This window comes from Pimephales promelas, chromosome 16, assembly GCF_988280905.1.
Source record: "Pimephales promelas chromosome 16, fPimPro1.hap1.1, whole genome shotgun sequence".
NCBI classification, from domain to species: Eukaryota; Metazoa; Chordata; class Actinopteri; order Cypriniformes; family Leuciscidae; genus Pimephales; species Pimephales promelas.
In genome coordinates this window covers 3,010,452-3,038,130 of record NC_142784.1, presented here as the reverse complement: position 1 = coordinate 3,038,130, position 27,679 = coordinate 3,010,452, and the positions used below count along the sequence as shown (strand labels likewise).

At 40.0% G+C, this 27,679-nt stretch overlaps 1 protein-coding gene across 2 annotated transcripts in view; it reads left to right on the top strand.

Annotated features, from left to right (window-relative positions):
- Positions 1–19,515: 19,515 nt before the first annotated feature.
- Positions 19,516–27,679, top strand: part of septin4b (septin 4b) — a 55,435-nt gene continuing 47,271 nt past the window's right edge. Inside the window, exon 1 of one of the 2 annotated variants that reach the window (XM_089120890.1) lies at positions 19,516–19,753. In XM_089120890.1, coding sequence (XP_088977016.1) covers positions 19,706–19,753 — 48 coding nt within the window. In that variant the 5' untranslated portion in view covers positions 19,516–19,705. The remainder of the gene's footprint in view (positions 19,754–27,679) is intronic. The other variant, XM_039654065.2, reaches the window with a different exon arrangement.

Below are 27,679 nucleotides of genomic sequence, written 5' to 3'. Positions count from 1 at the left end.
TTAGAGGGTTTTTTTTCCTTAATTACGTAAACATATTTTAGTAGACCCTATAAACAAAATTATGAACTGTTAAATAAACATAATGCGACCTTTTGAGACTTTATTTCATTTTTGGTTAGGCTTTATTTCATAGTACTTGCATTGTGTACTTACGGCGACCTTGGGCTTAAAAGGTAATTTACCATGGATTGTGGTTAGATTCAGGGTTAGTTCCTAGTTATTACACAGTTATTGTACTTGCATTATGTTCAGAACAGGACTACGGAAGCACTTTTCTGTTCAAAAGTGTAATCTGAGCTGTAAAGTGCCTGCAAACGCTTTTCTCTTTGACTTGCCAGTGTTGTTTGATTAGAAGTCCCTAATCTGCCTAAATAAGAGTCCATGTGGTCCTGTAAAGGACTGTCTATACCCTGCAGAAGAGCATGTGTTGTCCATGTGCTCTCCAGACATCGAGCTTTAACCAATAAAAGGCCGCTTGCATTAGGTGTTTTATGGCATGGCCTGGTCAAGACTCTTACATATGTAGAAACACACAATCACTGGTGCAGTTTTCCCTCTGATGTTTCTAATATCACACCATTCATTATGGAGTTCAGTGTGATTTTGGCCATTCTTTTGTCACCATATTTGCATTGTGTGTGTACAGGTTTATGCTGGAAGTGTCTTGCTGAAATATAAGTGTGTTAATCTGTGTGTTCTGCTCTCTTTCTCTCTGGGTTTGTTGTGCTGTTGAATCCGTCGTCCCGGTTGAATCCTTCTCTTCAGTGGATGATGAGGTAAGCCAGCGTTCACATGATGAGAGTTTAATGGGACACATCTGTCTCACTTTCATTATACCACTCGTACCGAACTGCTTACTGCATATTACTGGGCTTTTTTAAGATGGCAATGATGTACAGTAACTCAAAATGCGAATGAATCTTTCTCTGAAACACCCACGCTACCTCTATTCAAACAGCGGGATCAGTTAATAGAGGTTGAGTGCATTATGGGATTCATTGTGCAGGTCATCCACGCTGTATGATAGTATGCTATGAATCATGGGATGGTCATGTTGTTTCTCATTCCTGCCGTTGCTCAAGAAAGGGTTTGGTCACTGGTTTCACCAAGCCCAGTTTTTCTTGTTCCGAAAGATTCCTCTGGAATGAGAGAGAGAGATGCCAGGTCACTGTTTGCTCTGACATTTAACACGAGCATTCAATACGGGATCGTGTAGAGAAGATGCTGAATGGGTTATCAGGCCTTCTGTCGGGCTTCCCAGCATGCTCTTGGTGAGTGAGCGTCATGTGGCGCTGCAGCTGTGTTTGAGTGTGTTGAGCCGTGGCCAAACAGAGCAGCAAACAGTGTGTAGTTGTCAAGAGCATCTTGTTTATTTTGCGTGCATTCAATGCCAGCGTGTTATAATGTGTCGTTTGGGAAGAAGATGCTGCTTCAGATGTTTCTCCTAAAACTCCAGACACACACTCCATTATCACACCAGCACTAAACTATAAAATGGATCAATTGTGAATAGCATCTCGGATCCTCTGTGCCTGGAAGAGATGAATGCTTGAGTTCATCGCCCTATTTGACTTTTGATGGATGTTTGACATTGGGAAATTATTTAGATGTCTTCAGAGGGTAACACTTTACTTGAAGGGGTGTGCATAAGACTGACATGACACCTTCATAACCGTGATATGACATATGTCTTGAATATGAAGGAGGGTTTATGCATGTTTATGGCAACTGTCATTAAGTGTCTTTCACTCAATAATGACATTTTGAATGCAAATATGACATTTGTTATGACATCTTGACATAAACCATAAAATCATAACCTGTCAGTGTCTTTGTCATGACAACTTGACATTAAATGAAGTTAAACTGTCATGTGGTTGGCTTTGACATTGTCATGAGGCATTATAACTAGGGTTGGGTATCGTTTGAATTTGAACGATTCTGATTCCGATTCCGATTCCTTGTTTCGATTCCGGTTCCTAACGATTCTCGATTCCGATTCTTTTAAGAGGCAGGGTCAAAAAAGTTTAGCTAACCTTGCTAACCAACGGCCTTTCTGAAGGAAATACTCCTTCTGTAAAAATACTCCTTTTGTCACAAATTTTGCATTTTTGCCGAGATTTCGTTATTTTTAGAAAAGTGAAGCCACACTTTGGATCATCGACGTAAGCTACTCATGTTCGACTTGCGCGGTTATGCCAACACTTCCGGTAGACGCTTCTTCGTTGGTGTTGTTCAGCGGTTTCTTCTTCCGCTCGGTGGACCGTGAATATCAAAACTAGGAATCGAAATTTTTACTTTTGAACGATTCCGGGAAAAACGAAAAGTTAGTCTCGGTTCCAATCGATACTCGATTCTCGATACCCAACCCTAATTATAACTGTGTCATGAATATTTTTCGTGACCTCAACTACAGTGGTACACATTGAATTAGTCGTTAAAAAGTTATAATGGCTTCATGACAGCCAATGTCATAAAAAAACCACCTGACAGTTTAACCCTCTGGGGTCTAAGGTGTTTTTGGGGTCCTTGAGATGTTCTGACATGCCCTGACATTTGTACTTTTTTCAGTTGCTTATAAACATATTAATGGCACAGGTGAAATTACACTCTATTAAGCACAAACAGGGCTACCGTAATATATGAGCAACATGTATGTTTGTATTTTTGAGAGAATATTGTTTATGGTATTGTAAAAACTAAAAATGTAGGCCACAAAACACATACGAAATATGCGTCCACAAAACTTTTGATATGTTAACCAATAGGTTTGATATGTGTAATGTTAACCAGTAAACCTAGGTGGTTTCTTAAGTTTGATAATTAATCTGCTATGTCATGTTTATGACAGGTTGTGTCGTCAAGTTGTCATGACAAAGACACTGACAGGTTATGATGTATTGTCTTTGTTATGACACCTTGACATAAACCATCTCAAACAATGTCATTTTTGCATTGAAAATGTCATAACTGAGCGAATGACACTTAATGACAGTTGTCACAAACATGCATAAAACTTCCTTCATATTCATAACATATGTCATATCATGATCATGAAGGTGTCATGTTAGTCTTATGCACACCCCTTCAAGTGTTACCTAAATAATAAAGCTATATTAAACAGTTTTGTGATTTTTATTTTCTTGTGTTGTTATTTTGCGCTCTTTATCTCAGTCTCATTTGTATTTTCTGCTCCGCTATAAAAGCAAAGATGTAAATGCATTCCAACTCTGAATATTACATTTGTCACACAAAAGTTACTACAATTTCCATGCATGCCATGTAATAGTTAATCCTTAAACAAAAATGTATTATCATTTGCTCACCCTCATATAATGTCGAACAGCACACAAATGCCATACACTCCAGATCTCCTAAAGTCTAAAACGCCCGCTCCACCCAGTTTGTTCTCATTCATTTGGATTATGTGGATGTGACGTGTACCACATAAGAAAGATTTAACAAGATGAATAAATCACAGCAGAGTTTTAATTTCTGTTCTTACTTTAAACGATGAAGCTCACGTTACTTCACTGTATTTTCAGTAGTGACCCACAGATTACGACAATGGATGTTATGAATTCTGTCCGTTTTGTGGGTGTCTGGAAGACTGACGGCGGCTCACTGTCAGTTCTCCCTGTGTTAGCATGCTCTGGTTTCCCCCACAAATGTGTAAATGCGTGTGTGTGTGTGTGAGTCCTAAGCCATGTAATGGGAGGGTTGGGGAAAGAACCCAGAAAAGTCTTGCGTATGGTAAGAGATGGCCCTTAGAATCACCAAGAGTCAGATTTAGACCAGTAGACCAATCACAACAGACTGGGGCCATCTGACCAATCAGAGTAGACTGTGCTTTTAGGCAGGCTGGAATGGTTAATGAATGAATGTAAAGACTGACAGCACTTTTTTTGTTTTAGATATACTGACTAGAATCACAACCCACCATAAACCACCGACACCCACTGATGACAAACCACTTTACAATAACATCCTCAGTTTAGCTCCAGCTCTTCTTTCCCCATGCTGGATGTTTTTGAAGTTGTTGCTCGTGTCTGGGGTGTGGTGGAGATCTCTGCAATAAACGCAGAAAAAAAGATCCAAAATGCCACGACTACGCCAAAGTCAACTCTGTGGTTGTGATGTCATCTCATCCAGTTTTAGATCTGCAGACCGCTTTAACCACAGATATCTGTGTGTATGTGACGCCGGCAGTGTAAGACGTCAGCTTCCTGGCTATATTTGGACTTTATTAGGCCTTAAACTGGGCTGTCTGCTTGCAGTTGCAAGTTTATGTCTTTCACTGTCCTTAAGCGTCCTCGGTTCAGTGTTCCAGAGGGTGTGTTGAAAACACCCATCAGTCCCTCACAGAACCTCTCCAACCTGTAGAACCACGGCTTGAAATATCACTTCAACAAAAGCAACTTTAGTGCAGGCTTTCTGAACAATGAGTGGCGTCACGTCTGACTGCATCTTTCCAGCCTCCTGAAGGCTTTATCTGGACTCATCTCAGCATTGCTTTCACTTCACTTCACTAGACAAGACTGTCTATCATCTTCCTGTCCTGCAAATGATTTAAACGCTGTTTCATAACCAATTAAATGGGCTTTGTGTGTTAAATGACATGCACAAATAACATGTGTATTATATAATAATATAATAATATTATACTTTTTGTCTGCATTATAAAAGCCAGCAGTTACTGCAGTAGATTATCTATAGGCCTGGAAGTGTGTTTGTGTCAGACCTCACTCAGTTTCCACCATTTTTGGAACACTGGGTCACTTAGTTGGGTCATTTCTAATAATAATATTCCATGTTTATAAGGTAACCAGTTGTCTGAGATTTGTACTTTTTTTCTTTCTTTTTTTTTAACACATTTAAATCATCAATCATTATTTGAGCATGACAAAGTGTTAAAGGCACAGGCAGAGCAGGCCTGACTTGATATTCCACAAAAGATACTTTACACCGAACATTGAAATGTTTAATAACCACTAGGAACAATACACATCAACACCAATGTTAACACAAGACAAAGAACAGAAGAAAACTGATGGTATAAATACACAGGATGGTAAGGAACAGGTGAGACAACTATGGCAACCAAGAAAACAGGAACTCAAAAGACCGGATCTTTTTTTTAATTATTATTATTGAACTTTTTCAGGCAATACAAGACAAAAGAATATCAAAATAAAAGTTCATGAACAAAGACACAGGGGAATTGGGACAGTTACCACTTACTCTGTGAACATAACCTGGGGGCGTATTACAGAAACTGTCTTTGTCTTAAGTCTTAAGTTAATTAAACATTAATTAAAATTTAACACAAATTTGTATTACAGAAGCAAATCTTTGTTAATTTAGGATTCTTAATCTATCTTATAAAATATAATTTTATCTGTAGTTTAGAAATCTTAAACCCCTTCATTGAGTTCGGTAATCAACTCTAAGTTCTGTTACCAAGCAACCAATGACATGCAAACAGCTGCTGTGAAGTAAAACGGAAAAACTGGATAATGGAGAAACAAAATAAGTGGTGCTTTTCATTAGGCGAAGTTGTGATAACCTTAGTAGTAGAATAGGCAAAGCCTAATTATTTTATTTAATAGTCTGTAATTATTTGTCAGAGTTTTGTCATCAAAGTGCAGCACATCATTTGGTTGTTGACAAAGTCTTTCCAACATTAAACATCGCTGTTCTTCATCTTGTATCTTTTATGTAATTTTTACAGTACTTTTTTAATAATTTTGAAGTTAGGACACCATTGGGGTTGTCCCAAAGTTAAGACAATGTTTAGGGTTTTTTGTGGAGTTGGGATGCTTCTGTAATTTTCTTTATCTGTAGTTAAGATACGATTATGCATTTAAGAAATGTCATTTTGTAATAGCTTTTGTCCCAAATGAGGTCCTTACTGAAATTGCCATGGTTCCCAAACAGATAAAATAGGATTGTAAAGTTAGGATCTTTCTGTAATGCACCCCTGGTTGGTAAACCCAGATTTTCTTTCAGTCTCCTCACCCTTTTTAAAGTGTAAGCGATGTTTAATAGCTTCATTCATTCATTCATTCTGCAAAAATGCTTTTCTTACTTAAGTAATTTTGTCTTTATTTCAAGTACCAATATCTAAAAACTCTTTTTAAGTCATGATGCATTTTCTACATAGGCCTAAGAAAAAATTATGAGAAATTTAGTCTTGTTTCCTTGGGAATGTAAATTAAGTCCATTTAACTTAAAACAAGTTTATTTTTCTTATCCCATTGGCAGATAAAAATGCAATTTTTCCCCTACGAATCAAGATGAGAAAATGAAGGTGGAGATGAGGATCTTAGTGCAGGATAGTTTTAATGAAAAGAACAAAATAATAACCAATACTATAAGGAGCATGGCAAACATTAAAAAACTGAATATATAAAGTACAGTATAAAGAAGGGATAATGAGACTAATCATGGACTAATCAGTAAGAAAACAAGGGGACTACAAAACAAGGCACAGGAAATGGGAACACAACTTCAACATAAGAGTCCTGGGATGACAGAGGGAGAAAATGTTAATAAGGCAAGAAATTACTTGAAACAACTCTGAATCTTGAAAAACTCCAGACTTGACTCCAGCTTAAGGACTTGACTTGACTCAGACTTGACTTGACTTGGACTTGACTTGACTCAGACTTGACTTGACTTGGACTTGACTTGACTTGACTCGGACTTGACTTGACTTGACTTGACTTGACTCAGACTTGACTTGACTTGGACTTGACTTGACTCGGACTTGACTTGACTTGACTCGGACTTGACATGACTCGGACTTGACTTGACTTGACTTGACTTGACTCGGACTTGACTTGACTTGACTTGACTTGGACTTGACTTGACTCGGACTTGACTTGACTTGACTTGACTTGGACTTGACTTGACTCGGACTTGACTTGACTTGACTCGGACTTGACATGACTCGGACTTAGGGCTGAACGATTAATTGCATTTGCGATAAAATCGCAATATGATGAAACGCGATTTTGTAATCCCAAGAGCTGCGATTACACTGGTCACGTGACACGCGGGAGCAGTCTACAAGATCAAGCATCAACTTGCCACGCTACGCGGTCTGGCGTTCAGAAAAGAACAGTTTATTTTTAATGTATGTGATATACATACATACATACATACATCTTCTTCCGCTCATCCGGGGCCGGGTCGCGGGGGCAGCAGTCTAAGCAGAGATGCCCAGACTTCCCTCTCCCTAGACACTTCCTCCAGCTCTTCTGGGGGGATACCGAGGCGTTCCCAGGCCAGCCGGGAGACATAGTCTCTCCAGCGTGTCCTAGGTCTTCCCCGGGGCCTCCGCCCAGTGGGACTTGCCCGGAACACCTCCCCAGGAAGGCATCCAGGAGGCATCCGGAACAGATGCCCGAGCCACCTCAGCTGACCCCTCTCAATGTGGAGGAGCAGCGGCTCCAGTCTGAGCTCCTCCCGAGTGACCGAGCTTCTCACCCTATCTCTAAGGGATCGCCCAGCCACCCTGCGGAGAAAGCTCATTTCAGCCGCCTGTATCCGGGATCTTGTCCTTTCGGTCATGCTCATGACCATAGGTGAGAGTAGGAACGTAGATTGACTGGTAAATCGAGAGCTTTGCCTTACGGCTCAGCTCCTTCTTTACCACAACAGACCGGTACATCGACCGCATTACTGCTGAAGCTGCACCGATCCGTCTGTCAATCTCCCGTTCCATCCTTCCCTCACTCGTGAACAAAACCCCAAGATACTTAAACTCCTCCACTTGAGGCAGGATCTCTCCACCAACCTGAAGTGGGCAAGCCACCCTTTTCCGGCTGAGGACCATGGCCTCGGATTTGGAGGTGCTTATTTTCATCCCAGCCGCTTCACACTCGGCTGCAAACCGTCCCAGTGCATGCTGAAGGTCCTGGTGTGAAGGGGCCAACACGACAACATCATCCGCGAAGAGCAGAGACGAAATCGTGTGGTCCCCAAACCTGACGCCCTCCGGCCCCTGGCTGCGCCTAGAAATTCTGTCCATAAAAATTATGAACAGAACCGGCGACAAAGGGCAGCCCTGCCGGAGTCCAACATGCACCGGGAAGAAGTCTGACTTACTACCGGCAATGCGAACCAAGCTCCTGCTTCGGTCATACAGGGACCGGACAGCCCTTAGCAAAGGACCCCGGACCCCATATTCCCGGAGCACCCTCCACAGGCCGCCTCGGGGGACACAGTCGAATGCCTTCTCCAAATCCACAAAACACATGTGGACTGGTTGGGCAAACTCCCATGAACCCTCCAGCACCCTGTAGAGAGTATAGAGCTGGTCCAGTGTTCCACGGCCAGGACGAAAACCGCACTGTTCCTCCTGAATCCGAGGTTCCACTATCGGGAGGAACAGTGCGGTTTTCGTCCTGGCCGTGGAACACTGGACCAGTATGTGATATTAGACACTGTATGTGATATTGACACTGTATGTAGACACTGTATGTGATATTGTGTTATTTATTCTCTCCCCAACAATCCTGGATCGATTCAGAGAATTTCAGATTCGAGTCTGAGCTTATTTTTTAAACACAGATGCGTGATGACGCTGCGCGTGCTTCAGAAACTAACCGTGTTCTGCTTGCTTCTATTTTCTCTCTTTCTTTCTCTCTCTCTCTCTCTTTCTCTCTCTCTTACTCAAAACATAGTAACGTTATTTCATAAAGTTCGGGGTTGAACCAAATTACAAGGACATTCGCGGGCTTGCCGCTTTGCTTGATGTTATAACGTTACTCTTGCAGTGCACGTTCTCTCCCCCGGGAATTTTCCTTACAAATGCTTCACAGAGGCGTTATTTATGTCTTTTGGAATGCAGTTGGCTTATATATTAAAACTATGAAAATCACTGAGAAGGCTGCTTTCATTTTAAAATACTAACACGCGCTTTGTGAAGAGCGCTCGTGCATGCAACCGTGAGCGACTCATTGGTTAAATGTGCATAAACTTGCATGTCAAAATGCTTTTATGATGCGAAATAATGTAAACACGGTCAGTTTTTAAACCAACAGGACAAACCACATTTACAATTTCAAAAGAGATATATGCATTAGTGTGAATGCAGCTTATCATATCTAAACTGAGGGGAAATCACTCCAGCTCTTGAATGAAAAACATTCAGACAGCCTACTTTTAAATACTGAGACCACTCTTTCTTTATTGCTTGTAATGTTTTTTTTGTTTGTTTCTCTTTATTTACTAGCTTTTATATTATGAAGATGTATTATTTTATAAAGCCAATTTAAAATTCTTAACATTGGTTTAATGTTTTTTTTATAATTATTTTTTAAAGTATGTGTTTTTACACATGTAATTAAATACATATTTTAAGAGAAAAAAAGTAGATCGGATCATGAGCTGCCTAAAGATTCCCATCCCTACTGTACAATGATTTATTGCTTGTCTTTGTCGACTAATACAGAAGGTAAAGAATTATTATTTTTTTTAAATCGCATATTAAATCGCAATCGCAATATTGGTTAAAAAAAACGCAATAAGATTATTTTCCATAATCGTTCAGCCCTACTCGGACTTGACATGACTCAGACTTGACTTGACTCTGACTTGACTCAGACTTGACTTGACCTTGACCTTGACTTGGACTTGACTTGACTCAGTAATTTAATGACCTCCTTTTATTGACCTGTACTGTATTCTACTGTATCTATGATGCATGTGTGCTGTTATGTTATTGAATTTTGTGATGCTAATAATTTTGTTTGTTGTTTTTGATTTTTAAATTCTTTTTACCTTTGTTTGCTCTTACAGTGACCTTGGTTGTTATGAAAGGCGCTGTTAAATAAAATAATAAATAAAGTATTATTATTGTGATAATTCTCAGGTTCTGGGTGAAGTGAGGGTGATGGAAGGAGACACAGGGTCTGCGATATCTGGGGCTCGTGCACTTTTATTTTTACTCTTTTTCGCTCCGCTTTTGGCTCCGTCTCAGTGAATGGGCGATTTGTGTCACGTCTTGTCGGTCCGTGCACGAGCTCCCAGTCTCTCTCAATTGTGCTGTCTGCCCGGGCTGCTTACAGTATATGCGGTCTCCTCACGCCAATTACTGCAATCACAGACAGGTGTTCGTCATTTGAACTTGACCTGCTTACTCACCGCCTGGCTCCGCCCCCGCTCTCCCGCTGCAGATCTCGCCAAACCACGCACCCCTCGCCACAATTATTATTAACATCTCTGGACACAGGTTATTTGACAAAAGACACAGGTGTAGACAGTGTGTAGGTGTAGACTGTGACTGTATTATAATGTTATTAAGCAGTGGATCTCGTTCTTAATTTCTCCAATAGGATGCTCCACACTTGTTTAATTGTAGTAATCTGCTAAACAACTACTCCACTACCACTAGCCCAAAACAAGAGTTCAGTGCCAGTTACTGTTTTATTTCGCAGTTCAATCACGTTTTGTACAGTTCTGTCTTCGTTTCTTTACTTTCATACTGCATAACTCCACACTAACCCCCCAAGACGTTATTTCTATGTAGTTGACAACAACAGTTTTGGTCCTTGCTTCCATCATCCTCCTCCATCTTCACTGGCTCAGCCTCGGCCTCCTGGTCTGCAGTGACTCTGGAATGCCTGTGAACACCCAAAGACGCTTGCGTTACTGAGGCCTTTTCTATAAATATAACCCAGCCTGGTTCTCATGGCTCTGAGTGACCCGAGGGTTACATCAGAGGACCGTCCAGCCTCGGCAGTTGTTTTGGGCTGCCGTTAGAGAGTGTTGGGCGTGTGCTTTAAAAGCAGCCAATCAGCTAAAATGCCGTTTCAAATGTCTCATTTCAGAAATGTGTGTGTGATTGAGAGTTTGTTGCTGTGCTACTGTTTCTACAGATTTCAGTGTGCAGATTGTCCGTATTTTCCACTTTTTCCATGTTTTAATTAGTTTGGGGATTTGGTGTAAGATATTACAATGAACAAAGTTAGACTCACCTGCCACACAGAAACTGTGTTTGATACTTCATCTTTCCATGCAATCCACTGAATTAGCTCTTCAATTTCCAGTGTGCCAAATAAATCGGTAATATTAACTCTGATTATGAATATTTCTTTCTTTACTTTTGTTGTTTGAGATGATAACTGGTCTATTTATTGGATAGTACAATAGAGATTTTAACAGGGACAATCTTGGCTGGGAATTGAATTTGGTGCGCTAACCACAGGGCCACCGGCACCGACAACTGGTCTTCAGTTGTTCACAATATCATGATGTCACATGACAACAATGTGTTCAAGTACATGTTTGGCAAAAACCCTTATCTGTTGAATATTTCTCTGCTCTTTCAATGAATATCTTACAATGGGAATAAAATATTTGGCACTGTTCTGTGATGCGCGTTCGTGACTCTCCTGTTCGAACTCGTTCATCAGAATGAACAAGTCTTTTTCCGAGTCAATTTGTTTGTTTCGTTGGTTGAATGAACCAAATGACTCGGAAAAAGATTCGTTCATTTTGATGAACGAGTTCAAACAGGAGAGTCACAAACTGAACGAGTTCAAACTGTTTAAACTAGCTCATCAAAATGAACGAAACTTTTTCAGAGTCATTTGGTTCATTCAACGAACGAAACGAACAAATTGAATCGGAAAAAGATTCGTTCATTTTGATGAACGAGTTCGAACAGGAGAGTCACACAGAACAGTGCAAGGCGAGCATTTGAGCTTATAAAACTAAAACTTTGTTATTTATTTATTAGATCGATCATTTCGCTTGATAAGACCCTTATTGATCGTCTGGAGTCGTTTAAAGCCCTTTGAACAGTTTGCACTGAAACCGTCTTTTGGAACCGTTTGGTTCCCATTGAAGTCCATTATATGGAGAAAAATCCTGGAATGTTTTCATCAAAAACCTTCATTTCTTTTCGACTGAAGAAAGAAAGACATGGACATCTTGGATGACACGGGGGTGAGTAAATTATCAGCAAAAGTTTTTTTATGTGATGGATGCTTCCAGCACTGCAGGCCATTGAGATGTGCGCTGTGAGGAGTGAAGCTGTAGTGTGTGTTTATCGCGTGACCGAGAGCCTCGGGTTGACCTGTGTGTGGAATGTGGAGCCGCGCTGAGACAAAACAAGCCTCTTGATGAACTTAATGAAGACACTTCGGTGTGTTTCCTCTGGCTGGATCACGTTACCTTCACATCTGTCTGGATGTTGATGCACAAACACAGTGTGTGTGCGCTGTGAACCGAGACGCTTCTCTGACGTGTCTGCAGGTTCTGTCAGACTGACAGTGTGTGATTTATGTTGTTTTTGGCCTTTGGCAGTTTGTTCACAGTTACAGAAGCCCTCAAAACACACACGTCACAAGCTGCCAACAATCACACTCTAAAATACCTGTGCAGATGCTGGTATACGTCTATCTGACAGCCACAATATATTTCTCCTCCGCAGATATTCAGTGTGTAAACGCAGCGATTCTGTCCGTGTGTATTCAGCCTCGCGACTTTCTGAACCTCATTGACAGTGGAGGACTTATTGTGTGTGTTCATGCTACTCTTTTACACACAACTCAGCGATCAGTAGCAGTCAGGATTCAAAACCAACAGACATCGTCATTTATCATAAGCATTGTATTTCAAGTTTGCAGAATTCATACTATATTATTTCCTGGAAATCTCCCTCAAAACGTAGTATTCATGCTTGCACACTTTAGTTCCTCTCACCAAGCTGTCATATGGCTTCAGAAATGTGTTGAGTTTTGTCAGTTTGATCACACACACACACATCTATCAGGAGAAATGAACCTTTCTGCTCCATGTGTCACGATAGTCCGCATTATCTCACGGCAGAATGGTCCATCATCTTACGATTTAAGACTTTTAAACTCTAGTTTATACTGTATTATCAACTTCTAATGCATTTTTGTTAATAACTACAACATTTAAGATAAATGTTTGCTTTATAAATGAAGTAAAGATGTGACACGAGTGTGTGTGAGAAGCCCAACATGTGTTATCCAGCGTTTCAAAGCGCTCCTGCCTGCCTTCTGTGCGTTTCCTTCCCTTTACGTCACACACACACTCACACATTGCATAGACTTCCATTGATTTTATATTAATAATATTTTCTATGGCTAATCCGAGGCTTAACCGTTAATTCATCAGAAACATGTGCAAAACACTAGATTTAAATACAAACATGTTTTGGCCGGTTTAATGAGTGAGGAGGACCATTAAAATGGCCAGTAACACCTTTTTTAAAGTGGTATTAGATCTACTTACAGTAGTAATAACAGTAAATTATGCATAATTACTAACCAACCTTAAACCAACACTGAACCCATAACTGTAACTCTAATATTACTCATTTCAGTAAGTGCAATGTGTCACCCTAAAATAAAGTGTAACCAGACGTCCTCACTAGTCTGTTGTCATATTATTTCACCCCTTACAAATATCTTTACATAGACTTTCCGAATTTTCATAGGCATGTTTTTATACTGTATATTCTCTCCCATATACACTAACATGGCCCCTAAAAATTGCCAAAAAATCATCATTTGATCATTTATAAGCTGACCAAATGGTCCCACAATGTCACAATCTTTATGGGGTCCTCACAATGTAGGTTAAACAAGAACACACACACTTGTCTGCTGAAACTCCACCTCCATGTCATCCATCACAGCTTTCTCCAACTGTATTTGACAATAGAAATGGTTTTGTGTTGTTGTGTTGAATGCGGCTTGTGTCAAACAGAAGGCTTTGCTTGTAAGCTAAACGACTTTATCAGGCTTAATCACATTTCAGGTTTTGTGTCAGGGCTTCCAGCAGCTTAGTTGCCAATACTTTGTTCCTCTCCCCATTAAGTCCCATACAAAGCATGCTGGAAACCATAGTTACTCAGACTACTGGTACACAGAGTACTGGATTAGTTCACACTCACTAATTGAATCTAGTAGAGTGCACAAATTAAAAGAGTTACTTTAATCGAAAGAAAAGAAATAAAGTTAAAAACAATCACAAATAATATCAAGTTAATAAAGGCCTCACTGAAAGAACCACATCATGAAGATCCTAGTGATCTTCCTGTCGGGATATGAGGCTCCAACCGTGTGTGATGCGGACACCAGACAACACTTCACATCAGTCTGAAGAAGACCACAGATGCTCTTGACTCGGTCGGACCTGCTGATTCATTTGATTTGACTTTCCTATACCGATAACCCGAAGCAAAAAATCCTGTTTCTAATTGTCACAGATATTCCCCTTTAAGTTCTCTTCAGAGATGAGACCTCATGCAACATAAACAGTTTTAATGTAATCAACAGAAGTGGTGTAGGCTGAAATGATCCCTATAGACTGAGACATGTGAATGTGGGATCCATGCTCTCTATAGTGAAGGTGAACTACAGGATTCTGAGGTTAAACGTCCAGTCACTTTCAGAGTAACCTCTTTTTCTTCATCTGGGTAGATGAATCTGATGGTTCGAGGTGAACTCATGGTTTCCTTTAACAATCGCTGTAATCAGGGCCGGAGTTGAGGGAATCTGTTCAACACCAAGAAAATCCTACGAGGCTTTTAAAGGTGCTATATGTATTTTTTTAGTGGCCTCTATTGGTGATGTTTCAGATTGCAACCAATTTTCACAAGAGTGCTTGTCCTCTTGCGCGTGCTGGAACACTAGAGCGAACACTCATGGTACCGCCACACCAGAGAAAGTATCACACAACATGCTGGAAACTCATGTAAACTCCCACTGCAACGTTACAGTAATGGCGAGTGGTACGGTACGGTACAGTTCGGTTCGGTACGCAATTATTTGCGTTTCCACTGTCAAAAGTTGTGAATGGTACCAAAAAGCCAAACCGTACCACTTTTTGGGTACCCTTCCGTTGGGGTACCTAGCACAGTGAAAGGGTAGTAAAAGGTGGAGCTAGACTCACTGCAGAACGCTGATTGGTGGACGGAGTATCGTCACTCGCGCGTGCTACTAGGGCATTAGAAGCATACAGTTGAAATATAATTCTACTGTTAATGTGTCACGAAATGTAGTTTTAAGAGTTTTTCAGGCGAGAAAGTAGTTTTTGAAAGCTCAAATCTGTGGTTTATTTATAGATTTATGATAATTTGACTGAGATCCATTCCAAGCGATCACCGGACGCTGGCGCTCGTGTCCCCCGCCTGGAACAGCCTTTCCTCGGCTAGTCATCCTGATGTTTGCCGCTGACTCGGACGTCTCTGTAGTGGTTAAACATGAGATATAGTTCGTCTTGTATAAACCTAACAGGCGATCTTTAGTCTCGTGAATCTATAATTCGTTCCCTGGCCAATAGTTTTGGCAGAAGGCTACGTGAAGTTTCATATCTTTGAGCGCTGAATTATATTTGACTGACTGAATTGTTTCTTGATGTTTTACTTATACTTTTATAATGGCTGTTATTGATAAAACTGAAATTCAACAAAAACAGATAGTTTTGTCATTTTTTTTTATTACAAGATCATCTGTAATGTTTTTATTGCAACATTTGTACCAATGCGATATGCAATACATTACATTACATATTGCCTGGAATAGGTTTAATATTTTTAAATTTAAACGAAAAGTGGCAGGGTTGTTTTATATTTCGTTTTGTTATAAATATAACGTTACATACATGAAGTGAATATAATCAATAGGCTATGCGTTGCCTGATCCACATTTGTGTGCTTTAGAATGTTTAAAATGTATTGAAATGAAATCGAAAAGAAGCAGAGTGGTGTTTTATAACATATTTCGTTTTATTGTTGCCTAAAATGAACATACAGAGATAACCGGAGTGAGCAGAGTGCCGCGTTCAAGAACGCGCTGTTAAACAGAATTACTGGACTCGCGTCCTCGGGATCATTCTCCTGAGTCGGACTTTGCGATGGCTACTTGGTATTGAGAAACGCCTAATGCCAACGCTTTTTTCTAGTGACAAACATGCTGAGAAGCAAGAACAAGATCTGCTGTCTGTCATCCATTGTTGTTTACTATGTTGCTTTCTTCACGCGAAAATGACGTTGGCAAACACCACGCCTATCAAGTAAGGGTACTGTTGGCGGTGGAAACGCAAGCCGGATCATGGTGTACCGACCCGACCCCTTACTGTACCGTACCGTACCGTATCGTACCCCTCAGTGGAAACGAGCCATAATAGGCTACTGTTATCAGCTTGACTGAACTAATGCCCCATGCTCAAGCGCTCGGCCGATATTGATCCGTGTTTTCGTCCTAAGTCGACCCGATTCACGTTTGGCCCGACGAGCTTCAGCAGATACTGAGATTTTAGTTTCATTTTGTTTTTAATATTTATGTGGAGTTTGTGTTAGAGTGTGTGTTGTGCTGGAGGCAAGTCGTTTTGGGCTGTTATCAGACATGTCGTCAGCTACAGTGCCGTCGCATAGACTGTATATAAAAGGAGAGAGGCTCGGGAGCGCGCATGCATGTCACATCCGATGGATTTCGCAGAAAATCCGACCCGGAGACTTCACATAAAAATAGGAATACTGGCCTTCAGAAGCTCCACAAGTGGATCATTGTAATGTGTGATTACAACCCCTACACACACAGGCAATAAAAAAGGGATTCATTTTAGAAGAAAAATTACATATAGCACCTTTAACCAAGAAATATGTCATCTAGTAACACTAGGTGTCTTGCTTCATTATTAGTCAATGGCCTGGTTTCAGCAAGGATTAGGCCTTAGTTTAATTAGCTTAAAGATGCCTTACAAAAAATGACTGTGTGCATTGAGACAAAACACTGACATAGTCTGCAAGTTGCTTTCATTTAAAGGGGTGATGAACTGAGAAATCAAACCTGAGCTTTTGACATCTAAGAGGTCATCATATAAACGTCCTTGTTAGTCCAATAAAAGCTTCTATTGACACCAGCCTCAGCAAACGACTCGTTTTTCAAAGTGGGGAACTATGACGTCCAAGAGGATAAAACCCCACCCCCGCAGAAGAAGATCAACGTCTACTTCAACACGGCCGTTAGCCCCGCCCACCGATTCACACATTACACGCATAGCTAAATAGCATAGATTTCTACCTCGTGATGACAAACCGGATCGAGCTACCGAGCGATACAGAATATTGTGCAGCGCCTGGTTGTGGAACTTTATTTTTAATGACGTTCCAGCTGATGAGGTAAAACCTCGTCCGTCTGTTCGCTTCATTTCACTGAGGATTGTTTTGTAAACAAGACTGGATTTGCAGAGCGATTAAGAGTAAAGAACGTGCTGTGCCGTCTATATTAGATCTGACAGGAATGGTGCAACACACGGACTCTGGGTCGAACGTGTACGGGCGAATCATTCTGGTTGCCATTTGACAACATTGAACGTTTTCAAAACAATTTCCAGACGGGGTGAGTTGAAACTCATTATAATATGCAAAACTGTTCTCCACTCACAGCAGGGGGCGTTTATTTCCAAGTCTTCAGTGCGACACGCCCATAAAAACCCAGCGTTTTTCAGCTAGGCTCAAAACTTGGGTACAAAATAGCCTATTACTAATTCATTTTGATGTTTTTGAACGCAAAAACCAAGCGAACGTCATAAGTTGACCTCAGGCAACAATATAATACAATTTAATAAGTCAGTTCATGACCCCTTTAAAACTGTTCAAACATGTATTTTAGTCTGGGAATAGCTTAAAGGGACAGTTCACCCAAAAATGAAAATCAGCCCATGATTTACTCACCCTGAAGTCATCCTAGGTGTATATGACTTCTTTCAGATGAATACAATCTGAGTTATATTAAAAAATGTCCTGGCACATATACACCTAACTTCAGGGTGAGTAAATTTTCATTTTTGGGTGAACTGTGCCTTTAAGTCTTGTCTGTGAAGCCGGGGGTTTATTTATCATCCACGCTTCAAACTGTGAGTTTGCGTACAACAAGCAAGAGATGCATTAATGGATTAGAAATGATTTCTGCGTTGCATAAGTTCTCTTAAATAGTTCCCGAGTCTTCGACATGAGATTCACCAACAAGAGATTTATGGCCTTAGCAATCAAACGGCTAATAAAAACACAGCAAAATGTCCCTCAAAAGTTATTAAAGGGGTCAGTTAAACCCCTTTATTAAAGGGGGAGTTTTGGTGAGAGTCCAGAACTCAGTCACTGATAAACTCACACTGTTTGATTGACAGCTCAGTGGTTGTACTTTCTACAGTAAATATAATTTAATCGCAGTTTAAATAACAGATTGTTCTGTTCCTACTCAGAGAAATAATGTGAAGTTGATCGGACTGCACATGAATCATTACATAACAGAAATCACTGGTCACAGAATTAACGGTTACATGCTGTGGCATTACTTTATAAGTCCATATCGTAAAATCGCAATCTGAAATTGCGACTGATCCACCAAAGAATCCACAGAAATGTACCGACATTTACATAATGTTGAAAATAAATAACCACATTCTCAGCTTATTCGTGTTTAGTCCAGTAATCCTGAATTGCTCTTCTGTCCTCGTCCTGTCACTCACACACCAGTGGGCGGAGCCAGAGTTACAGCGATGAAGTCGGCGCCGCTCCTTCACCTCCACAACGAGTCGTTATCTGGCCTCGGGTACAATAAAAGATGATCTTGGACTAACAAAGAAGTTTCAGTTCTGATCCTTACAGGATGATGACCTCTTATATATCAAAAGCTCATGGAAAATTGTATTTCCCAATTATATCACATGAGTTCAATTATATCACCTGATTTGTAAGTATTTGTGTAATTTACAGTGAGCTTAAAGCATTGTACTGTATGTTAAGTTTGTTGCGTGTGGTGACTTGCATTGTGCATCTGAAGGAATCTTTGATTCTTTTAACTCAATAAGTGTGCTAGTGTGTAGGGCCAGACGCTTTCCCACTGTCACTTCAGGAGCGTGATCAGGCCTCGTCTGGGCCAACAGCCTGGGGTTTTTGTCCGCCGAACAGCTTGGTCCCGGGCGGGCTGACTGGGGCTTGAGGAGTGGTTATGAACAGAGTCTGGAGACGGTCATTTCCCATGTTTTCATATCAGGTTACCGGCTAATCTCAACATTTTAAACTATTGTCAGCTCAAAACTTGCTGTCGGACACCAGCGAGTGTTTTAAAATAACTTCCAATGGGGATTCTGATCACCGGCTAAAGGTGATGCTAAAGGCTACTAATGCTAACTATTGGGATAATAAATACACATATGATTATGTAAAAACAACAGAGACTGCTTGAAGAATCTAGACAAATCGTACTAGACAGCTCAGGACCCCTAGCAGCCACTAGCAAATGCACAGAACTGTGTTTAGCATTTAACAAGAACATTATAGCGCCCTGGCAATGGCCAAAACAAACAGAAGCTCATTTTCTGCTGAAAAAGGAAAAGATCCTGTGTATTGTTGGGTATGTGCCCATGTTATCAAGCATGATTATGTAATCATTTGGCTGGTTTCCAGTTTGGTAATGTTCAGCTATAATGCCTGGCACTGCATGCTAGCAGGCTAGTTGTGGAAAACACAACACAAATCAGCTCCCGTCGCTGAGCTAGAGTAGAGCGAGCAGTAATCAACAAGAAAGCCCTGAAATCCGCTGTGGTTAGCAAAGCCTCTGCGAATCTGAGCCGGCGACGTGGAAACTAATTGAAGGGGATTGTGCGAGGGTCACTCATCTCTCTGCAGCAGTGCATCGGGACGGAGCCGAGGATGCTGGATCCCTCTCACGAGCCGCTAGATCCTCCCTCTCCTGCTGAAGTAAGGCTGATTGATCCCTCTGGCTCTCTGTATTTCATCTCTATGATTGATTATCAGCTTCTTGCAGCCTAAACATGTTTGATTGATTCTTTTTCTGGTGTCTTCAGTTGGTAAAGTGTTTAGTTTAGTTGTAATAAATGTGTTGTAGAAATGTGTAGAGGGTTTTTATTCATTTGTTATTCAATGTAGCTAACAGTGCAGCATCTTCTAAAGTAAGTTTCCCATATAGAGGATCATATTGTTGAGGTTCAGATAAACGGATTGTCTTCGGCTTGTTTTGCTGTCAAATCACAGAAAATGGATAAAAGTTAAAACTGTAAAAAAATATTTTCATGATTTGTAATCACAACGTTTTTTTCTTTTGTCAAATCAACTTAACTAATTTATGTAGTTTAGATAACATAATTTTAATAAATTCTCAAAACAGAATTTAGATTTTTTTTGGTGATTAAATCATTGTATTAACTCAATTTTTCCATTTCAGTGAACTTAAAATTTTAAGGCAACCAGTTTACTTCAATTTTTAGGTTAAACCAACAATATTTTTTACAGTGCATGTATGGAGTTCCCCACATTATTTCCCACAAATACCGATAACACGAGCTCAAGTGTGCATCCTTCATAACAACACAGAATGTGTTCAGAATTTGTTTTAATAATTGTGTGTGTGTGTTGTGTGTTGTGGATTGATAGCATGTGTCATTCTGAGTGGAATGATGTGTGTGCTCAAGTGAAGCTTAGATGGAAACTACAGGTAGAAATAGCACATTTAGACATGTGAGGCTTTTTCATTGGTTTGTTTTCACAATATCAAACAATGAAAATAAGAATGGACCTTCTTAACTATTTCCCCGCCATTGACACGTTTTTCTGTAATTTAAGACACAACACTTCTCCGCCATTGACAAGTTTTTTTTTTCTTTTCTCTGCAATAGAAACTTTTCAGGTTCTCAGAAGCGATTGTCGTCATAATTGGATAAACTTTTATAGCAGTGAATGAGAGACTACATTGAACATATGTTTTTGTGTTCCCATTTGCTCAAACAATAGTATTTTCATAACTTTCAAAAAGAGGGAAAAAGATTGATAACAGCAGTCAGAAGAGAGAAAAGCATCACTCGCACAGCCGCTGTATTAGAAACACCCTCACTGCAGCGTTAGTCTTGTAATATGATGCAAAGGTAATATAACACAAAGTATTGTGTTATAAATGTGCGTAAAGTAGCCCTCAAACCGTATTCACTTTATAGCCCTTAATCCTGTAATTATTATGGACAAATGTGGGCACAGAGGACTCAGGTGTGATCCTAATTTTTATTTATTATAAATGTTATATCACTGTCTTCGATAAAGTTTTGTCGGTCCCACTTTATATTAAGTGGCTTTAAGTACTATGTACTTACATTTAAAAATAAGTACAATGTACTTATTGTGCTCATGTTGTATTGTAAATCACGTTTGGTGCTATTGAGGTGTGATACGGGTAAGGTTAGGGACAGGTGTGGTGGTATGGGTAGGTTTAAGGGTAGGTTTAAGTGTAAGGGATGGGTCAGCTGTGTAATTACATAAATTAATTACGGCTGTAATTACATGCTGGTATTTTTTAAATATAAGTACAATGTAAAAACATGTATGTACACAATAAGTCCATTGTATCAAATTATTAATTTCAATGTAAGTACATGGTACTTAAAGCCACTTAATATAAAGTGGGACCGTTTTTTCTATCCGTTTATATTTTTATATTTTGTGGGTATTTTTGAATTTATTTACTTCAAAAGGTATCATATTTTCTATGTAAATTATGCTTATTTTTTAACTACATCATTCCAATAAGTTCTTAGAGCTGAAACCTAAAGATGAAGTGACTTTGCTGTCACCTGGTGTCTTATTTTGGCTTATTTTAGAATGCTCTAAATTACAGTTTTCCCCATTCATTTCTATGGGTGCCCATTTTTGACCCAAATACAAGATTAAGGAGGTTTTTTCACCCACTTAACATTGTAGAATTGAGTCCAAAAAAACCTGTGTGTGTTCAGGAGGCAAACTTAGGAAAAGTAGCCAAGTCTTGTACCGCTCAGATCAAGGGAAGTATTTTTTAAAAATAAATCAAAACTATTTTGCCCACATTTGTCCAGAATACGGTTTTAGGGTTAAAAAAAAAAAAAAATATAAAAACCTTTGCAGCATTTACGATGCTGATGACTGTTAAATAGGGTCATCACAGTCCGTGAAAAGGGATCCATCCATGTTGTTTAGTGTTATATATGTTAGGGGGCGCTGTGTTACACATCTTCTGAATGAGTGCAAAATCTCCAGATCCAAGTTATGCAGCGCATCTTACGCACAAGTAAGCAAACGAGATCATTTTTGATATATTGACCACAACGTTCTTTCTAAAACATTACCAATAGTTAGCACAGTCATTATATGCTGGTTAATGTAATAAAGGTTATGGCAATAATATAACAACCAGAGCTTCATTTGCAGAAGTCGCCATCTGGATAATTAGAGATGCTCTGGAGGAGGAACTCGATGTAACTGCTCAAAAAGCCTCTTCAAATGAGTGTTTGGGGAGGGGAGTAAATCTACTTTAATCCACTGCAAACAGACTTATGGTTCTCTTGTGGAAAAGCCACTTTATACCATCTAATTAATTCCCCTGGATAAAATCGAGCCCTACATTTATGTTCTCCTAATCCATTGTCATATTACAGCAGTGAGACGGGTTGAGAGTGAATGTTGTGTGATGTTGGCTTTGGGTTGCTTCAGTGTGGCATCAATTAAAACAAATGGTAGGGAAAATACGAAGAGTTATAATTAATTTCCATATTTATTTGAAGTTCTCAGGGAGAAGTGCTTCATGTGTCTCTGGATGTGTTTGGAAGAAATCAAGTCGGTTGTAAAAGGAAAAAACCTTAGTCTCAGCCCGATGTGAATGATACTGTGCATTTATGATCTACACCATCCACCTACTGAATGCCTGGAACGCAAGTCAGTTTAAGGCCACTTGCAGAAGTGTTGGGACAGACTGAGAGGAAGCAGTATTGTTTTTCTTTTGAACTAGGCTGGTCAGAGCGGGGCAGTGCATCTTGGGAGATTTCTGGGTTATTTTTAGAGTTAGCCTGAGAATTCAGGCGGAGGTCACCTCGAAAAATTCAGCTCTAGCAAGTGGCCATGAAATATGTTCTCCTGTGATGTGGTGAATTCCTAACATTTTATTTTCTGCTACTGATACATTTATCAGGGCGCTGTTAAAAACCACCTCTCATGGGTCCGTTGCCTGAAACCGCTCTGGTTCTCCTCGCCCCACTCCACGGTGGATCAGGCTGGATCCCCATTAACCTCCATGGAGTGGTTGCTAATCTTCCTGGGGTCCACAAAACAATACAAGGATAAAAAGCAATACAAATTATAAATAAAAATACTCAAATCAAACCAAAACTGTACTTCTTCCACCTTATAGTCTTTTGGTGTTTCCATTCATCTTAAAGGTGTAATAATGTATTATAGCTTGTCAAATTTGTTCCTTATTGGGTGTGAGCAACAACGCGCCATTTTTGTGTGTGTCCCTTTAAATGCAAATGAGCTGCTGCCCCGCCCCCATTCAGAAGACACCCGATCCTTTACACGAGCTTCGGATACTCTGACAATGACAAAACACGCGAATGATCTCAGTCATCCAAAATCTCGTCGAGTTTCAAGTACCGTCATGTTTAACTTTTACACAAGTTTACACATTTCCCTGAGGTCTTTAGAAGACAGCTGTGACATTGTTTAGTCGAATAGTGTTCAGTGCTCGTCTGTGCAGAAACGACAGAACAGTTCGCAGTTTTACCATTGTCTCAGAATTCTTGGTCTCACAGTATTTGCAGGACTTTGCCTGTGTTTTTAAATATGCCGTGTAACAAAGAATTGTAAATAGGTTTTTTTTGCACTTTATTTTACAGTACTTGCACTTATTTACAGTGTACTTACTCTAGAAAGTACTGATAATATAAGGGAACTACATGGGTTAAGGTTTGGTTTAGGGGTAGATTCAAGTACCTAGTTATTACAGAGTAATTGTAATTACTATAAGTGCATAGCATGTACATGGGTAACAGGACTGCAAAAGGAAGCGTTATTTATGTAAACTAGGTACTAACCCTGAACCTACCCCTAAACCTACTCCATGTACTTAGCCAGTACTTTCTAGGTACTGTAAGTACATGTAAGTACTGTCCTGTACCGATTGTTTTAGACAAACAGATAGTCGCGCACCAAACACTTGCCATTGCTTGAGTCAGAAACTGACAATGTCGTACTTCTCAAACTAACAGAACTTGCATGAAACCAATATACAGTAGTCAACAAGTGGACAGTTGATCAAAAAAGTTCATCAAATAACGGTTATGTGTTCAAAACTCATAACTTTGATGAAAGGTTTTGATCTACTTCAAATGTTGACTACTATATCTGCAGTTTTGAAACTTGACCAAATGAATATATTTAGAAAAGTTTGGGGGTCATTTGCATACACTGAGAAAAAATTGGTGTAGAAACTATTTTCACTCAAAAATTGCTAGTGAATTTCACAATTTTTGAAAGAAACGGCAAGTAACACAAATGTGACATTTTTAAGATTTGCCAAATGAGCATTGAATAATTGTACAAAACTAATTAAAAGGGCACGTTGTAAAAAGGACTGATTGCTCATGGATGTGCTGCGTTGAGGAAGACATGAACCAAGACACTCTCTCCTCAAGACCGTCCTCTGTACGATGTGTTTGTTTTCACTCGGATGAAGATGTGATCCACTGCTCTGCTGTGTTGCTGGTGCAGTCCGACATCCTCATTGGTGTCTGGTATTGTGATCTGTTTACGTCCTCCCTCAGCTCTCATGAGTGAACACTTCCCACATCACACATGTGTCCGATTACTGTTTTCATCTCTTTCACTTCCACTCATCATCTCATCTTCCCACTTCTCCATGTTCAGAAGAAACCTTCCTCCACTATCTCCGACATCAGCTCTTTTGATGAGTGAGATGTTAAAACGAGGTCCTGACTCTCTGCGGTCATTAAAAATCCCAGGATGTCCTTTGAAAAAGACTAGGGCTGTAACCCCGACGTCCTAGCCAAATTTACCCAGTGGCCTCTGTCCATCATGGCGTCCTAATCATCTCTATATACTGATTGTCTTCATCTCCGTCTCCTCTCCACCAGTAAGCTGCGTTCTGGTGCAATATGGCATCATCCAGGTGGTGCTGCACATTGGTGGTGGTTGAGGAGATTCCCCCTTCCATGTAAAGCGCTTTGAGTACCCAGAAAAGCGCTATAAAAATGTAACAAATTATTATTAAAGGGGGGGTTGACTGCTTTTTTTCTTTGCATAATTGTATTTATGGGGTGCAATATAACATGTATTCGTGGTTTTTATTTTTTTAAAAGTCGTATTTTTCATAAACTTCACGTTTATTGTCAGCCGCGCTCTCCTCTGTCCCCTGAACGAGCGGTTCACTTCCTGATTCTATGAAAACACTCCCTCAGAAACACGTCGTGGGCTCAGATTGGTTAGTTTGGCCCGGTGTGTTGTGATTGGCTAAACGGTCGCTCACGTTGTCCGGAAGGTTTAACGCCCATTACCTTTACGGGCGGAACGTGAGCTCCGGTCCAGAATGTAAATATGTGTCGAACTGCAGTATCAGTTTGAGGCAGAATCAGACCGAGAAAGCCGCGATGAAGAGAGTCAAACAGAACCTCACCACACACGGTTCTTAATAAACGTTTCTGAATGATAATTTGCTACATTTTTTAACTTTTTGCACGTTTGTTTTACACAATAGCATCTGACTGGCAACAATAGCAACTGACTGGCTACTAATGTCATACTCAAACAGCGGTGGCATGTTTACGTTCTTGATCAAATCGAAAATAAAGTCATAAAGCATATATACATAAAAAAAATACGTTTAAAACATTAGTACTTATAGAAAATTAAGATCCATAATGTTTGTACGAGTTTGTCGTGGACACAAAATGGCATAGTCTAACTAGTAGTGGCTATAAAGCCAGCGCTGGCATTTGAAAAAAATAAAACACAAGGCTAACGTTACGTCTGGAATTATACATGCAAATACATTTAAAATGATGAAGTCTTAGCCTACTTACAGACTGTGGCCCAACAACTGCTGCCTCTTGTTTTAAAGTCAGAACTGCTTCATGTTTCTTGTTGAATATGGAGTTGAAGTCGTGGAGATTCTGGAAGCTGTCTTCCGTAAAATGCGCAGCACAGAGAGCTAGATTACGATCGTCATTTTCAGGAACATAATCAAACATAAATTGTATCCATTGTTGAGGAAGTATAGCGTCCGTGGGAAGCCCGAAACACAGAAGACCTGACAGCTGCGTGAACAACTCACTCGACGAGTCGACGTGCCTCAGAAATATGCGCGTGCCATTTTCTGCATATTCTGAGGGAGGGGTTGATGCAAATGTGTGGGTTAGTGACGTACCATAACCCAGCTGTAGTCCCAATCCAGTCGTTTTTGTAGGCAATTATACTTCCTGATTTTTAAAAGACGATATCTCTGCTTACATTGAACTTTCAGCGCTGCAACTTTGCAGATACTGTTCATGCACCAACAGCAACATTACACACTATTTAAAATGAAAAAAGTGAAATCGCAGTCAACCCCCCCTTTAATTATTTGATTAGAGTGAATTGCGTACAAATAACCCATTTGTCTAATCATTTTTTAGTAGTAGTAGTAAAATCCGTTCAATGCTATCACCCTAGGTGAGATCCTCATTGTTTTGTGTCAGATAAATTGCCCCCCTGAAATAGGCCTTAGTCTTGATGTGAAATGTAGCCAACCAATCAAAAGAGCAGCTCTTGCTTGTAGATTTAATTCAAACAGCTCATGATTTTAATTTAACTGTCTATTACTGTTATTCTAGTACTTCAAAATCTTCCAAAGTGTACAGGCAGGTAGACCACAGGAATGAGTGGTTAACACTGAAGCCAAGCATAACACTTTCTATTGATCTATTATGCTCTTTCTCATTATTATGACCCAAACCCCAAGTGTAGATCACGATTGTCACTGACCCAAGTCATCTAGAGCCCAGAGCATTACTGACAGTGAGCTCTGAGCCCTTGACTTGAGCCCCTGCAACCTCATACTACCAGCCTGGCAATGACTCCCAAGACCCTAGCATTGCCACACTGAGCTTAGACACAAATCCCTCTCGATTTCTTCAAAATATCTAGAGATAAAGTTTTTTAAATGCTTGTTTGTAATGGTGACATACTGTAGATGAATTCTCTAAGCTAATGAACAAGGATCAAGCCTCTTAACCTGCAATTATCCAGCAGTGTGATGCCGCTGCTTGTGAAATGTCACTCGGCAGTTGGCCCTACAGAAGGTTAATGCTCTGTTGGTTGCTCAAATGTCCTTTTAAATGCTCTTTCCATATCCCGACTGTGATCTCTGGTTGGAGTCATATTAATTGCATTTGGCAACGATGAACAGCATTTAATCAAGGCTGTTCCCAAGAAAAGAGCTCCCAGTAGTTGCTAAAATATAGAAGTGTGTACTTGAGTTACACGAGTTCAGTAAACAGCCTGAGTGTGTCGTTTTTGAAAAAGACCCCAGTAAATCAGAGGTTAGTCCATATCTGTAGTTTTGTGTAAAATATGCAATAATCTGCTGAGAGTTTTCTTTAAAACAAGACCAAACTTCATTATATATCCCAAAGCATTCTTGACTTACAACCATTTAAGTTTGAATAGTGCATTTTAACCCCCATTCTCAAAAGGGCGGTGACAGGAAAAGGGTTAAGGAGATGCGCTGACCTGTCCAGGACCTGTTTTATTGCCTATTGTACATCTGGCCCAGGACTGCAGATGAAAACTAGCCTTTTGGCTAACTCTGGCATATTT